This window comes from Cuculus canorus, chromosome 5 (genome assembly GCF_017976375.1).
Source record: "Cuculus canorus isolate bCucCan1 chromosome 5, bCucCan1.pri, whole genome shotgun sequence".
NCBI classification, from domain to species: domain Eukaryota; kingdom Metazoa; phylum Chordata; class Aves; order Cuculiformes; family Cuculidae; genus Cuculus; species Cuculus canorus.
This window is the reverse complement of record NC_071405.1, coordinates 67,018,204-67,034,703: the sequence shown is the minus strand read 5'-3', so window position 1 is coordinate 67,034,703 and position 16,500 is coordinate 67,018,204. Positions and strand designations below refer to the sequence as shown.

Here is a 16,500-nt window from a genome sequence, read left to right as displayed (position 1 = left end):
TGAATTTTGTCAACACTTTGGGGGGAGGAGGAGAAGGGGGAAGATCAGACTATCTTTGCTTTGCTAAAGATCAGACTATCAGACCAGGTAGCACCAGTATATCATGATATGACTTACTAGACTGATACAGTAAACTGTGGATTGTAGACTATAGAAAACTTATTTTTGAGAAATTCCTGCATCCATTGCAATTGCTTAAATCGAAATCTAATGTGCTCAAGAAAAATGTGTAGTAGTTCTTTGGTGTCCCACTATTAAATAGATTATGAATACCTGCAATGCTTCAGTTTGACGTTTTATCCGTACCCAAGAGCACGTAGCTGTGCATTCTGAATGAGAACTGCTAATGCCTGGTGGTACACTGCTGCAGAGCTGCCGTGCCCTGGTTGTGCTGTGAGAATTGTTGGCGTGGCTGGCGTGTGCATGCCGAAACACGGATTTCATTTGAGCTTCTGAACTTCATTTGGTGATAATTTAAACCCATACCAACTGCAGGAATTGCACTGCTTGTAAGCAAGTGCTCTGCGTCTTTTCGATGGGGTAAGCGAGATCGGTTACCCGCGTACTGAAGAGATGCTGTGTGTAGTGAAGATAAGGTGAATACTTATGGCTTTTCCTATTCCAGTAAAGTGAAATTACTGGACTTGGCATCAGTGTCTTTCAGGGCTCGGCCTCAGGAGGGAGGTTTGTGTAGTAGTTAAATCTGATAGAGATTGTTCAGTATCATTTGGACTTTAAATGTGATCTGCAAGTGGTTGCGATTTCTGGCTTTTTCTGCACAACTTTCTGAAGCAAACTCAGTGTTCTCTAGTTTAGAGTTGCAGGATATTAATTTAATCTCTGTGGACTGCTGTGTTCCATGGAGAACTGCCTTTCTAAAGCAGTTGGGATGTAACTTGTTTACCTTTCTGTTGTATAAATGTTTCTCTCTTTTTAGCCTAACCTACTTTCTGCTTTGATTTTAATTAACTTAATCTTGAAAGGTGAGATAAGGAGCAGGCGAAACAGGCGAACCACTTGGCTAAAGTAGAAAGATGTGCAGTCCTTTAACTTACTGTAGTTCCAGCCGTGGTGTTTCAAACCAGCTGCTCAAGGACGGCTGCTCTTCGTGTTCCAGGTCTGTGTTTTTTTCATCCAGTAAAAATAGATGAATGATTAGTTCCGGTCTAATCACTGGGTGTGGTTTCTGTTCCGTGTCCGGAACACGTACAGACCACTATGATCTTTCTTACTTTATAAGTATAGGGAGTCCAATAAGGCAGGAGTGTGTGGTGAAACCCATACCTTGAGCTGTGCTGGACTTCTGCTTCTTCTATTGTCTTAGAAATAAGTAAAAATGGATTTTGTTGTTTGTTTATATTTTAAACAATAATCTGAATTAGCAATACCAGAATGAAGGGTTTCAAGCTGAAGTAATTTGAAACAAAGTGTTAGGAAATGAAGATGGGCCTAACGTGGAAAGTGCTGCTATCGGGAGTGGGACTTTTACAAACTGTGAAATTACTTGGAGCTTGCATAGTCCTAAATGGGATTTAGGGTTTTTTTTTGTGTGTGTTCCTCTTTGTTTTTGCTAAAGCAACAGCCGTATCGAGTTAGTTTTGCTGCATTCTACAGTTAGCAGCAGGAGTTTGGACCACAAACCCTCAATTGTTAAAACTGGATTGCTTTTTCTTCTGGGAGGGAACAGGAACTTGCCATCCATGCACTTGTGTGACCCTCCTCAGCTACGCAGCCATGCCCTGCTTCATATAGCTGAGCTTGGTTTTAGTTTGCCTGCAAACAGAATTTTGGGCTATTATGGGGGGTGGGAAAAAAATGAGTTTATTCTCTCTGCTGGATGCTTCTGTCTGTGCTTGTCCCTGCATTATCTTTGCTCAGGTAACCTCTGCGTTGTGTGTAGCTTCCAATCCTATCGTGGGCATAGAGCAGATTGTTTTGGTAGAGGAAGAATTGGTTTTTGCACTTGACTTGGTTACAAGCTAGACTAAATTCTTAACCCACACAGAGAACATACAGTATTTGTTCAGAAAATATGGTTATATTCATAAGTAGTTTTGCAATCGTTAAGGCGAGTGGAGGAAGAAAATAAGAGTTATAGTGGTAGCATGGTCAGCCTAAGGCCCTCTGCGCTATCCACTGGCTCTGTGTCTGCGGCAGGGTGGCAGTCCTGGCTGTTCCTGGGACTGTTATCAAGGGCAAAAGCAAATAGTTCCTTCTAGAATCCTGGTGAAGTCTTTCAGGCAAATTTAGAGCCTTAAGAAAGCAACTTATTGGCTAAAAATGATGCAACGGCTGAATGAAGTCCAAGAGCCACTAAAGCAGTTTAACATGGGTGATGCTTTAAAATGACTGTTGTCAAATTTGTCAGTGTGTGGCTGAAGTACAAGGGTTATGCTCAAGGCCTTTGAGGCTGCACTGTAAGTGTAAAGGAGCGTAAATAAATTGCAGGACTGAGATGTGGAAGAGTTCTGAGGCTGAAATAATGTATTTGGAAATAAGGGTAGGAGCAGGAGAACTGAGCTATGAAAAGAAAAAGCTCGCTTGGGAGACTTGACCAAAGCAGTTAAAATAAAATTAGGCTGGATATTTTTTGGTAGCTTTTCTTTTGGTAACTTCCTATTATGGGGTGTAGTAGCTGCATTTCTATTAAAGGCTGAAACTGCTTTGTGTGAGTGTGTGCAGAGCGTGAGGGAACAGCAGCTGAGCTGCACGCTGCTGTGGGGACCTGCTAAAAACAGCTTCCGCCTCCACTGAGCTTTGAGCCCTTCAGCACAGGACTGAGCAGTGACACAGCTTTCAAGGAGCCACTTCCTCCTAAGAGAAGTCTTTAGATTGTACAAGAGGCAGTAAGAACAGCGCCAGGCTCTGTCCAGATCCAGCACAGCTCTGGCTGCAGGTGAGCGCACGCTGCCTGCGGTGATGGCCACGACCACGAGGGAAGAAGCAAAGTCACCTCCCATGAAGAGGTGGACAATACAAAATTGTCAACCTACAACACAAACCTATTAATGCTGCAGTTTGCCACTTTTTTCTTGTGGTTTTTTTCATTCTGCTTTTTTGTGAAGCCTAGCACTTAACTCACTACAAAATGTCTAAAATTGGCTTGGTTTGGGTTTTTAACCGTCTGCCACAGCATCATCCTGACCAGCTTTGGTGGCTTTTTTTGCTAAGTGGATTGTGTATACCTGCTTCTGCGTTTGTTCCAGGCAAGACAAATTCTAGCTTTCCTCACAGTTTTAACTGCTTGTACCTACAGAAGTCTCCTGCCCCATCCTTTGTGGCCATAACTGTTGATAAATCCCAGGTGTTTGCTGAAGCCAAAGTAGAAAGAAGAAACTTTTTTTTGTGTTTTTTTTTTTTTTGTCCCATCCAGCTTCCCAAACCCTTGCATTAAAATCTGTGTTCATGGTGAGACAGGAAATCAGAAATCACTTATTTGCAGTACTCATTTAATTATTTATTTACAAAATACTATCCTGAGAAATTTCTATTAAGCTTCAATTTGAGCAAAGTAGTTTATAGATACCCAAGTAACACCGCTGACTTAACATAAGGAAAAATGCCATTAGAAGAGAACAGAAACTGTTCAGCACTTTACTCAACTGACTGTCACGTCCCTTGCTGTGGTTCTGGTTCTTCTACAGCTGATGGATTTGACAGAAGTGGCTCAACTCTTTCCAGATGGTGGAGGCAAAAATCCAGTTCATTGAGGTGGATAGTGAGGATAAGGTCTCATTGGAAATTGATTTCTTACTGCAAGAGAACCAATAGTTAAGTTCATGTTGCTCACAACGGCCGCCCCACGCCTGCTCCTCCTATCTCACATCTCTTATTGCTCAGCAATGGCTGACCTAAATAGAAGTCGCAAAACAGGCGTAGGTGCATGGGACACTCAGAAGAGACAAAGATCCTAGGAAGGGCAGGGACAAAACGATTCTGGCACGAGCCAGGCAGTGGCTGTTCTGGCCTCCTGCTGCCACCATCAACTTCAGTCTGATGGAGCAGCACTTGATTCTCCATCCCACAGATATTTTGGAAGACAACTGTTTAGTTCTTCACCAGTTAATCGGAGCACAGCAGGAGTGCTGAAATCAGCCATTCAGTCAGATACTTACACCTCCCTTTACTAATCCAAGGGGAAAACTATTAACAAGTATGTCCCAACTACCTGCCTTTGTACAGACACTAGCGTACCTCAATGCCAAAGGATCAAACTGTAGGATTTATACATGATGCAACCTTATAGGTAGAAAAGGATTGTTAAGTAACTACTTGCTTTCCTATGCCAAAAAAGAACCCTTTCAATGCTAAACAGCATATGTGTATTTTCCAGCCAAAGCTAGTATTGGTACAAATAAAATCAATATTAGCAACTGTGGAAAAGGAAATGTACAATACAACTAACTTCATAAGTAAAGATACTCCCAGTTAGTTGAATTGAGAAGCAGTACGTACAAGTAAAGATTTAAGTGTTCGCCCAGTGTCTCACTCACTACCTGCACAGAGCACTCAGGGTCATCAACCTGAAGTAAAACCAGGCAAAAGCTACGTACTTGGCAGAGGAGGGCGCAGGTGCCCAAAGTCTCGTACTGGAAAACATTCACGTGGTCCATACATGCCCGGAGGAGGAGGAGGAGGAAAAGGAGGTCCTCGTCTCACAAAAGGTGCTCTGGTATCTACAGGCATCAACGGAGGTCTGACGGGAGGGAAAGGTGGAGGAGCAAAGCCTGAACTGATGGTTTCACTTTCACATGCCAGGGACTGATCAGGTAGTGAATTCTGCAACACGATCAAAACAGGGAAGTTAGCTTAGGAAAAGGGATAAGGAGAGGGAACATCTTCAGGCCTGCATTGATGTAGGCTGCTACACTACTTAACAACTAGTTCCAACTCTGCCTTCGCCATGGCATAATCCTAAGTAGGGTTATCTATGCGCACTGACCATCAGCTTGACCATAATTTCATCTTTTGCATTATAATTAATTGTCAGCAGGGATTATATTAGTCATATATCAAAACTAATTCACAAGACATTAAGGGCTGTGATAAAGCAGTATATGCAATTTTATACCTGTGACTGTGCAAGGTGACCAACTAGACAAATTTTCCTAAATATTTTGCAGAAAATTCAAGCTTCTTTAAATCAAGTTTCTGGTTCACTACTTACGCTAGGGTTAGAATGATCTTTCATCTCATTTCCACTTGGTTCTGTTAGTGGGCTATTTTCTGAAGACGTTTGTCCATCTGTGTGCAAAAGTTAAACAAGTTATTCAGTGCTGGCTTCCCTCTCCCTACCACCAATTTCAGTATTTTGTCTCCAATCAGGATATATAGGCAAGAGGAAGAAAAAAAAAAAAGCATCACTGTACCAGGCAACTGTTGTGCAGACAAAGATGACAACTGAGGAACACAGAGCTACGCACAAGTAATTTACTCCAGCTTTTATACAGGTTGCACATGAATTACCAGGCTGCAGCTTTAATCAAAGTTTCTTGTATACAAATAAGGGGTTTTCTTCCATTTTTGTATTTTTTCTAGAAGTTACAAGTGTCTTTTCCTAACAAAACATCTTAACATTACTGTAGCAGTTACCTTTTTCCCCAGTCTCTTGCTAATACTTTTTATTTCTTTGTTAAGTTCCACTCTGGGAATGACTGCACTGTGATACACTCTTGGCACAGCTCAATAGCAATCCTGTTCAAGTCTGACAAAAAATGATTCCTTTTTTAGTTGCTAAACATCAAGGAGACTTTCAGAACTACATTAGTTCTGGATGAGCATTCAGAAATAAGAACAATCGTTCTAAAAACAGTACAGCAAATATGATAAAGACATAAATAGGTACTTCAGTGTTTTTACCTTTATACTTCCCAAAGAAGTATTTTTCAGTAACAACTGCAGAAAATTATTGTTAGAAGAGAATCAGACTGGATATAAATATACTAAATATATACACTAAATGTAATTCTTTTGTCAAAACAACACCCACACAATCCCTCCCCCCCAAAAATCCGAGATTTGAAAAATCCTGCTTTCCTACACTTCTGCCCAAATAAAACCAATAATATTGCAATTCACAAGACCAAAACAGTACTCCTATGAAGTGACAGATTTTTGATCTACATGTTGTATTTCTTCTCCTTTGAAGCAAACAAAGGTCTCAGTGAACAGATAGGTCTTTTTCAAAAATCTAATCACTTGTCACTTCAAGCAGGCCCTGCCTTTGTTCAAGATATCAGAAGCAGTTCAACTGCCTAAGTTACACAGAGAATATTTACACCTTGATACTTAGGTTGCACAACACTTTCCATTTTAAATCTTAGTAAGGCTGGTCACAAATTCCGTCAAGCTTTAACCTTTCCTTCTGACAAGCAGTCTCCTACTCCTGGTACCTGCCTCAAGTCAAAAGCTTTTGTAGAGTTAACCACCCCAGCTTAAGAAAACGCACATTATTTTGTTCACTCTAAATAACATTTTCATCATCTTGCTGAGGAATTGTGGCTTATTCAGCCTTAAGAGAGCGAGCGGGGATTTCAGCACTGAGAGATGCTGCTGCTTTGGATTCAGGTGTACACGCCAGACGGGGTGAGGATTTTTAATTTGCTGGGAGGTTTTTTTGCTATTTTCACAAATACACACCCAAGTCTAGTGAAATTATATGCTTCTAAAAACCAACATTCCATATACCATATATGCTTAATGACCTGCTAAGTGCTGGCAGCAAGGCTATCCAAAACCCCATTTCCATTAAGTAGGTTTTGAATTGCACACGAACTGAATACAACTTTTAGAAGGTTTTTTTAATTGCTGCTTGCCAGCAGTGGAAGAAAAATGGATGCAACAATTGAGTGCAAAGACAGTGCAGCTCTCCAGTCCTTCAGTCAACATCCAGGTGCAAGAAGAAACACCTCAGCGGAACACAAAGTATTAGAAAGAAGTGAACACTGAGAGGCTTGGGAAAGAATAGGAAGGTGAGTGGCTGTACATGAACAGAATTGTCTTCCAATTCCCTGTAAAACCTCAACCTACAAGCTGAAACAGAATTTAGCATTCCCAATTCTCACGTGATGACACCAAATAACAAAAGTTCTCTCTCTCCCTGCCAGAAACCAGGCAACAAAGATGAGTAACTGAATAGCGGGCAGCAAGATTTCTGGTTTAAGTTTAATGGCTTCAGTCTAGCTGATGAATCAGACACGTGACTTACTAGGCATTAAGCAAGAATGAAAACTGTTTAGCAAGTATTAAGGCTTTAAGTTCTTCAGCTGTTTCAATGATGAGGTTTAAGTCACCAAAACTTCACCTCTCTGCTTCTGGCTGTGCTAAGTATCACAAACAAGAAATTATGTAATTGGCCAGTCGGTGAAATGTGTGATAAAGCTGGGGACAGCTACACCGTGAACTACAAAAAGCTGCAAGTATGGTCAACAGTCTGAAGGAGGAGAGCTCAGGACCTCCTACTACTTCAGTATGCAAAGCCAGTGGATATTTGACAATTTAGCTGTTACTTTTTGAGTCTTAATGACTCCTTTCTAACTTCACTGAAGGTGACGTGATATTTTAATGCTGTGGTGAGCCTTGTGGGAGGGACCAAAAAGGCTTGAGGCCAATCCTGAATAGTTAACATAAAGAGCAGTGAAGGTGGACAAAAATATACCTCATGACTACCATTCACTGAATCCCACCCATCCAACAGAACTGTTGGTGCAATTGTTGCTAACGGGGAAAGACATCACCACAGCTAACAGGCGTTAAATTGCTTTTATACAATGGAGCTTCAGGTCTGTAGTATAACTACAAAGTTGTCCTCTTACTATCACTTACTGTGCATAGTCAACCTAAACAGTGACTCTCTGCTTGGTAGTATCATGGAAGCAGTTCCCACCTGTTTTATCAAAAGACTGCATGTTGTAAGTTCGCAGTTCTGCTGGTCCAGAAAGTCTTCCAGTACTTGGAGGATTAGGGAAAAATCCTTCTTGTCTTTGAGGAGAAAGAGCTGGATCAGTGTAAGGTTCACCTAACACTGAAGAAATCGCAAAACAGGCCAGTGAACATTTTTGCCCCTCATTCCATAAAATTTTAGACCAACAAGATTCTCTGGATATATCATCTCCTTGTAAATACCCAAAGGGAGCACCAATCGAGATGAGTAAACAAATCTCAAGAAAACCCAAACACAGGAAGTACACCAAGTATGTACCAATAGCTTATGTTTCTAAGGAGCTGCAAGAGAGAAAGTTCATTGATTTTTGGATAAACATACCCTAAAATTTTGAAAATGATGATCACCTAAGTTTTAAACAGTGGTGCCTTGAAACAAAGGTTCAGCATAGCGATGAAGGTCAAAGGCAAAATGAGTTGCTATACGTTTTAGGACATTCTCAGATAAGAGTGCTGTTTTCCATTACGTTTCATAGTGCTGTAATATGTTTCCACTAATGTCCTTGCGTGATCTAGCAATCAATCATGCAGCTAAAAGACAAATTTTATCAGTGAGATCTAAGAGCAGAGGCAAGAACACAGCTCAGGTCAAGGAAAGAAGACTACCCTCTACATGTCTGCAGTATCCTGGCAATAGATCAGATCTCGCAAATGAGAAACTGCATCCTGAGTGGACATCAGAGTTTCATAATTAGGCTTTCACATAGATGTGTAGCAACTACAATATTGTTTGTTGCATCTAATAATTCCGGTACCTTAACTGTAGTATTTTTGCTTCTTTATTATATTTATACAAAAAGACTGTCCGTTCCCTTGCAATATTAGTAGTACCCTCACCGATTCATCTCTATCTTCCTTGAGTGATAATGTGCAATATAGATGTTTGGGTGAAGAAGTGAGCATGACGACAGATTCTGTTGTTGGCAATTATCAAAGAAGCAGTATCAACAAGAAAATATGTACCTAACAGGATGACTGTTCCATGGTACTCCTGGATTATTAACATAAATTTTTCTTTTTAAAAAAAATTCATTGTATTTGTCAACATTAGTTAGCTTTTATTTATTCATTTAAGGCTAGTGTATCACTAAAACGTTTTACTTTCTCAGATGTCTTATTAATTACCCAGCCCAGACAGTTCTTTTGATGCATTAAACAAACCTCCCGTATAATGGTAAAACCAAACAGTTGATTGTACACTGCTAGTACCAATATATATTTAAAAGACAGTACAGAAGTCCAAGTGAACCACACCATTCAAGAAGAAGAAAAAAATCTATAATTAAAAACCACCTTTCCAGTGCAGCTGCACATGCAGTTCCAAGAAAACATTTCCTATTTTTAAGCAAAAAATACTTCAATATATACACTGCCAGTCAGTCACTCCATTCTTCCATAGATATAGAAGCTAAGCAGATTTTTATACCTGGTGGAGGCAGAATTATCCTGCGTTCTCTGTCCCAAGGAGGAGACAGGGATCCAGTATCTGATGGTGGTCTGTGGGGATCAGTTAATCTATCAGAATTCAGCTCTCCTCTTTCATTACCAGCTTCATTCATAGCAGCTGGTCCTCTGGATCCTAAGTGAAGAAATCAGATAGCCATTTACCCAGGTATTTTAAATCCTCCATTACGGCTTTCTTCATTAAGTCAGAAAACTGTAAAATAGATCATGGAATGCCAACACTGTCAAGGTATGAGTGTTGCATGGCTCCACAGGACTCTCCAGGTGTTCACTGACGACCAGTTAAGTTTACTAGAAGTGCTTAAAAAGTTCGTTTGGAACGAAAAAGTCTTAGTTCATCAAGAGTGTAATCTAGAGTTTCTGCAACTTTTTTAAAAATACAAGTTTCAGTTCACTTGAATCAGAGAAACCAGCGCCCTGATGACAAATCACCTTCTCAGTGCAAAAAACCTGCTGCTAACTAAACTAAAAATTAGCACACTGTAAGTCAATACGCTCATCATAAGAGAATATCCACACTGCATTCAACACTCTTCTGTTTTATTTCTAACTCTTTGTTCAACAAAAAAAAAAAAAAAAGAGAGAAGATCAGGTCAAGAGACACTGTAACAATGACTGATTTCAGGTCACAAGCTTATTTGAAAAGAGATTTGGTCTGAAAAATGACAGAAATACTAGATTCTGGTATCACTTCCTTGATTGTCCATCCTAAAATTCAACTGAAAATTTTAAACCATTTCAAGTCTTCGGTAAAGTCAGATGAGGACTATAGATTGCTCTGTAGCTGGCATTATTTAAACGCATCATTTGTTTAATCTGCCCAAGTTACATTAGTGCTCCCTTGTGAAACGGACAGTAGCTATGCCTTCGGATAGTCTCTTTCCTTGCTAATACTGCATCCTGAAATTCAGTTTTTACACTTCTTCACCAGCAGCAGCTGAGCTACAATTTACAGATACACTGCTCAGTTCTGTTTTGTTACTTACTATCTCTGTACAAATAAACTGTCAAGTATGACTTCGCTCCTGTGCAGTATGGCTACAGTTGAACATTCAGTCCCAAGCTTTTTTTCTGACTTTGAAAAAAAATCAACTTTCATATGCAGCTAGCTATGCTTTTTACAAAGACTTAAAGTAAATAAATAGCGAATGCTGGTCTTTTAAAAATCAATGTTGATTAGTGAAATCCTTATAGAAGATTTATTTCCCATGAATTAAGTACAGGTTTCAATGGGTGTAACAGCAGTAGTAACTTGAATAGTAGCTTCATTACCTTAACAAATGCCAAAATCCACTCTAGCATTTATCTACCCTATTTTCCATCAACATAAAAAATATAAAGGAACAGTGTTTTTCTTCCCTTACAACCCATGAAACTACAACTTGCTCTTGCCTGCTCCTCGATCTCTGCATTTTACTCCTTCCCCACAACCTTCCTGGTCCCTCTTATCACTAGGGAAGAAACTGTCTCCAAGAATAAACACTGAGTCAATTTAGAACACAAGGGAGGAGAAACAATTTACTGAATCAGTAACTTTCTAGTATCACGGCCCCGATAAAACTGGCTCGATTGTTTAGTCAACACAGGTATTCTTTTCTTCTCTCACCAACTGCAGACAGATCAATGAGATGAAAGTAGCAGTATTCTTTCTTCAGAAAACTAATTGATTCTTGTTTACTTTAAAATCATAAGATAATTTCAGCAGAACCCTATTTGTCCAAGGAATAAAACATGACTGATCAGAGTTTGACTTTTCACTTTTCTCAAACCATGCTTCTAAAAGGAATCCACTGACCAACCCACTAGTACCAACCAAATTTTCCATTGTACTGTTACATCTTTAGAAGCAAGCTGAAAAACAGGAAGAGTTTGGCCAATTAACTGTTGGCTGGTTAACCAATTGACCTGGTTGTTCTAACACTTTTTGTCACCAATAAGAGGAAAAGGTGTGACAGGTTTATAGGAGAGGAGAGAGAAATTCAGAATAGATACATTTATTTTCAAGTTTAAGAATTGTACCTCTTCCTCCTCCTCCACCTGGAAGCATAGGTGAAAGCCTTAAAGGACCCTCTAACAAAGTTGGAGGGGAAAGAAAAGCTCTTGTTTCAGATGAGGGCCGGCCCATTGGTGAGGGTCCATATGGGGAATGCTCTGGAACAGTTAAAACAAAATACTCAAGTTCACAATATTCAGTTTACCGAACTATATAAAATAATGAACTTCTCAGGTGAAGTTTACAACTAAATCGTCAAAGTGAAATGAAAACTTTGCTCTAATTACCACGTGTATCATATTTGCAGTCTACTCTTGTCAACAGAATAAATGTTCTTAGCATCAACAAAATACTGAACATGACCTAGAGGCAATCATGATCCAATTATTTTTTTAAATTACTTATTTGTATATACACATGGCCAAGATAGTTTTCACAACTACATATGTGTGGTCTACTGAAGCAAAACCATAAATCAAAACAATTAGGCCCCGTTTTAGAATTCAATACTGTACCTCTGCCAAATGGTCTAACTGGAACATCAAGAGCATAGGGGTCTTTTTCTAAAAGGTCAAGTTTAAATTCTGCTTCAGTTAGTCTGCAAATAAATAACAAAAAAAGTAGTAAACAGCCAAGAAGTGCAAAAGTTTTACTGGACTGCACTGTTTACCACTAGACTTTCTACTTAAAGAATTAATGAGGCAGGTTATTTATATTCCTTAAATGAAAAGAAAAAAGACAAAGGCTGTCACAGACCTCTGAACTTAAGAATTCCTGAAAGTATTTCTCTATGCCGCTGTATTTGAACTGTAACCCTGAAGTTGAAATGTCACATTAGATGTCAAGATTTGTAGCATGACTTTACTCTTGTGACTACTCTAAACTGTATTCCAAGTATTAGTTAACCTCACACCTAAGGGTTCGTTTCAACCACCGCCACCTGATCTGTTAGCTCAGCACTGAATTCTGAAATAAACTGTAGAATCCTCAAGTATCCATGACAGCTGGTTGATATATACTACTTCAAAACAAATCAACAAAAAACAAACCCCCAAAACCTTTGGACTACAAGTCCGCTTCTTTCCTAAAATATCTGAATACTTCACATAGTTCTTAAGTTGTTAGTTTCTGGCATGTTATCATTACAGGAATGCTCAAATTAGTCCCCTTCTTTCAGAACTCAAATGGAACACTGTGCTCTCTATGCCCTGTTTGTGCCACAATTGATTAATACAAGTCTAGAAAACACCAAACTGCACAAACTCAAAACATACCATCATGCCAAATAGCACTTGTTTAGAATTAGATCAGGACTGCACTTACTTCTGTCTGTTCTGCGCATTTTCTTTTTTTATATTATCAAGGTGTCTTTCAGCTGCTCGGGCTGTCAGCTTTGGGAAAGGACAAAAAAAACGATACTTAAATCTTGCTGTTTATTAATTGTTTCATAAATGTGACAGATTCTAGATCCAAGAAATTTTTTTCCTATCTAAAGCGTGTGAACTGTATTTTCACAAAATATGACTCGTGTATAAAGCATATGAAACAGAGCCTCACACACGTCGCCAAATAACATTAGCAGCTCTACTACCCACATTTTTGAAGAATATGGCTTTCCTGCAGGTTCTTAAAGCTGCAGAAATTAAATTCTTTGGCTATAGCTGCTTTGAAGCATCTACAGAACACATACAAAATTTACATTCTGAAGTTTTATATAACAAGGTTTTATCTTAAAATCACATAGTTATACAATTGTAAAATTATGACCACAAAATGCCACAGCTTTTAACAGGAATTTATCTTCTACAGACCATCCCATGAAACTGAAGAATGATTAGTCAGATATGGTAAAGCTTTCTGTCTGAGAAAAAAGGTAAATATGGATTTTGTAGCAACGTTCTTAGGAGCCGTCTAGGGAACATATTGTTCTCACAGGACATAACATCTTCCATTAGTAGATAAAATGAGTGAAATACATCCAGGGAAAATATTAAAATAGCACTGAAACAAGGCCAAAATCTTTTATTATTAGCAAAATGTCACATACTTGTTAAATGGTAACAAATTATTTCATCAGATTTATTGCTATATCAAATGATATCACAATATCATTCTACTGTGCTCACAGGTATCTGGCTCAAATATTCTAACTATTTTATAGGACAGAAATATTTTTAACATGCTTTTGTGTATTTCTGAAAAAAATCCACGTTTAAAGGTGACAGGTTAGAGTTAGTGTTGATTATATGCTTTCAAGAAGAAACAGAAAAGTGATAAAGCAAGCTATTCAAATCACAGAAGACACACAAAGTTCAGAAACTTCAGTATTTGCAACTTACCCAGTTATCATGAGATTTTTTCTCAAGTGAAGTAATCTGTGAAAAAGATTCATTAGATCATTATTCATCTAAAAAAGAAAACTTAAGATTGAATATATATAAATGAAATATTTATGGGTAACTTATAACAAGACATCTAAACTTAAAACTTAACTTTAACTTATCTGGTGGTCCCTGCTACGAAATTCTGTCAGTCAAAACCAGATGGTATTAAGAAGTGGAAAAAAAAAAAAGGAAAAAAACACACAACAATACCAAACCAAATCCAGTACCACAACCTAGTTGAAAGTGGTATTTCAGTTGCAATAACGTCTTCCCTACTTGGCACAGATGGTAACATAAAGCACATACCTGATTCTGGTAAGAACGAATGGTTCTTTCTAGCTCTTCTTCAAGATCTTTTGCTCGCTGTCTGTAACAAAATTAGGAATTATAACATTGCAATAAAATTTGAAGAAAAGTGGTTTTAAATACTGTAAACACAATGGTAAACACCAGGTATAATTAAGATTTTTTTTAATCCAAAACACAGTATTGTAACTTGAGCCCATGGAATCACACAAAAATTATAGTAGCAGTGGAAATACTAGTGTCTAGATCAGTGCAAACAGGAATGTAAATAGAACAGAACCAAAAACCCCAACATCTCCCCAGTTTTTCAGTGATCTGCAGCATGTTTCCAACACAAAGGCTATCCCTCCGTGTATCACGTAACAGCCAGCTTCACCCTGTTCAGCAAATGTACCAGTGTGGCTGGAGCACCACATCGCCACAGTCAGTCCTGAGGGACAGTCAACTGCACTAAAGTAATTTGAAGACCGCACAAAGTATGATGCCACCTTTGCTGCCACCTCGTGCACAGCCTCTCTAGGTTCTACACCTTTCAGCAGGTGGGCCAAAGACACTTTCATTGCTTAGTTATACTTCATTTGCAATATTAATATTCTCTTTAAAATCAAGACGTCTACGAAGTTCACGTTCCGAGTAAATCAAGAAGGGTGAATTCTGTGTTCCTGTATGAATACTGAAGAATGTCTACAAGAACTTCACATTCTAGAGAAAGAATTAATTTAATTAACTCTTCGGGAAGCACTGTTGACCAGTATTGTTCAGAGTCAATAGTCCCATGACCACTGAAGGAAGATGGGCAATATTTACAGATTGAAGAACTATGCCACAGTTTGGGAAACCACAGAAGCCAAACAGAGGTACACAGCTCGTGTAACACAAAACAGAGTAAAGCAGTTAAAAAACAACTATAGAAAATATTCCCACATCACAGTATTTTAATACAGAATTTCTAAACAACAGTACTATCTGACAAGCTTAGAGACACACAGAATACTGTAACCATACAACATAAATATATTACAATCTATAGGAAAACTGAACACTGCATTTATTTCACAGTATTCTTTTAAGCTTCATATTTTAGCCTCTGGTAAAAGGAACTAGAGACCCACTTATACCATTTCATTAAAGCTAACAGATCAATTTAATCAGCACTGTAACGGAAGACAAGTTGTTAGAGATCTTCCATATCCAATTTTTTTAACAAAGCAAAGCCTCCCTTAGTATGTGTTATGACACAAACAAGCACGTAGCATGCATGCACGCATAAAATAAAGAAACTGGAAGAAAACACATACATTTGTGCTGGTGTTTTTATTAATTCTCTATTGCCTTTTGTTCACCTTGGAACAAGTGATTATGGTAACTAAAATCTGTAATTACCTGTAGCTGTTTAGTTCTTCAGCAGCATGATTAATTTTTTCATCTACTTTAGAAAGCTTCTCTTCTTTCTGTAGGCGTTCCCTCTCTGCTACTGTCAGCTTCCTTCAAGAAAATTCAAAACCTATGGTGAATTCTGTTTCAAGTCAACAATTTTGTAGTTGGTCTATCAAGAAAAACTTCTCTAACTATTTAGACATGCCAAATACATGACATTTATCCAGATAAAGAGTTTTAATGAAGTGGCATAAATACCACTAGTTTGTATTCTTCTTATTCAGTTCATTCACTGTTCTATATGAAACCACTAAACTACCCCTGCTCCTAAAAGGAACCTGGAAGACAATCCATATTCCCAAAGAACATTTCTATTTGGGGTGCGAAATATTAAAAAAACCAAACCAACAAAAAAGCAGCCACAAATCAAATCAAACAAACTACACTAACTTTCAGTGATTTGTTCTGGTACTTTTTTACATTTAAAAATAATTCTCTGGGAGAAAAAAAAAAAAAAAATTAGCTATTGAAAGAAGAGTTGTTAAAAAAAAATAAATCAAAATTCCAAACTTTTCAGGTCTCTCTTTTTTTTTATGCATATCGGACACTACAGAAGAGAAAAACATCCACATTCCAGAATATAGATTATGCACACAATAATTCTGCGCAACACATATGGATACTGCTGCTGCATACAGGCCTGAATGGATAAACTGGCCATTTTCCCATAGATAACAGTCATTAGCAATGAAATTCTCATCCAATGAAATGGATCTTCTGAACATTATTTAAACTTCTTTTCTATTCAATCTTAATTTTCCACTTTTTTATTTCCCTTACTGGAACACATTTAGCTTTTAAAATAATGCCTTTTTAATGCTAATGGCCTCTTTCATTCTGCCCTCTCATCACACCAACTTCTCCCTGCTCTTTTTCGGCTTTCCTAAAATCTTTGATAAGCATCACACATTTGTTGAGCTTCAGTGTTGTATTTTTAAGTATCATCCACATAGTCCTCAAACATTTTTCTTTTCT

At 38.3% G+C, this 16,500-nt stretch overlaps 1 protein-coding gene across 5 annotated transcripts in view; it reads right to left on the bottom strand.

Annotated features, from left to right (window-relative positions):
* Positions 1 to 3,421: 3,421 nt before the first annotated feature.
* The window catches only part of MIA2 (MIA SH3 domain ER export factor 2), a 37,494-nt gene continuing 24,415 nt past the window's right edge, over positions 3,422 to 16,500 (bottom strand). For 2 of the 5 annotated variants that reach the window (XM_054068000.1, XM_054067999.1), the window contains exons 14-24: positions 15,472 to 15,573; positions 14,089 to 14,149; positions 13,738 to 13,773; positions 12,722 to 12,789; positions 11,914 to 11,996; positions 11,425 to 11,556; positions 9,368 to 9,520; positions 7,886 to 8,023; positions 5,168 to 5,244; positions 4,554 to 4,779; positions 3,431 to 3,753 (exon numbers count right to left, since the gene is read on the bottom strand). In XM_054068000.1, the coding sequence (XP_053923975.1) occupies positions 3,704 to 3,753; positions 4,554 to 4,779; positions 5,168 to 5,244; positions 7,886 to 8,023; positions 9,368 to 9,520; positions 11,425 to 11,556; positions 11,914 to 11,996; positions 12,722 to 12,789; positions 13,738 to 13,773; positions 14,089 to 14,149; positions 15,472 to 15,573 (1,126 nt within the window). In that variant the 3' untranslated portion in view covers positions 3,431 to 3,703. Of the gene's footprint in view, positions 3,754 to 4,553; positions 4,780 to 5,167; positions 5,245 to 7,885; positions 8,024 to 9,367; positions 9,521 to 11,424; positions 11,557 to 11,913; positions 11,997 to 12,721; positions 12,790 to 13,737; positions 13,774 to 14,088; positions 14,150 to 15,471; positions 15,574 to 16,500 lie in introns of all 5 variants that reach the window. The other 3 variants (XM_054067996.1, XM_054067998.1, XM_054067997.1) reach the window with 3 other exon arrangements.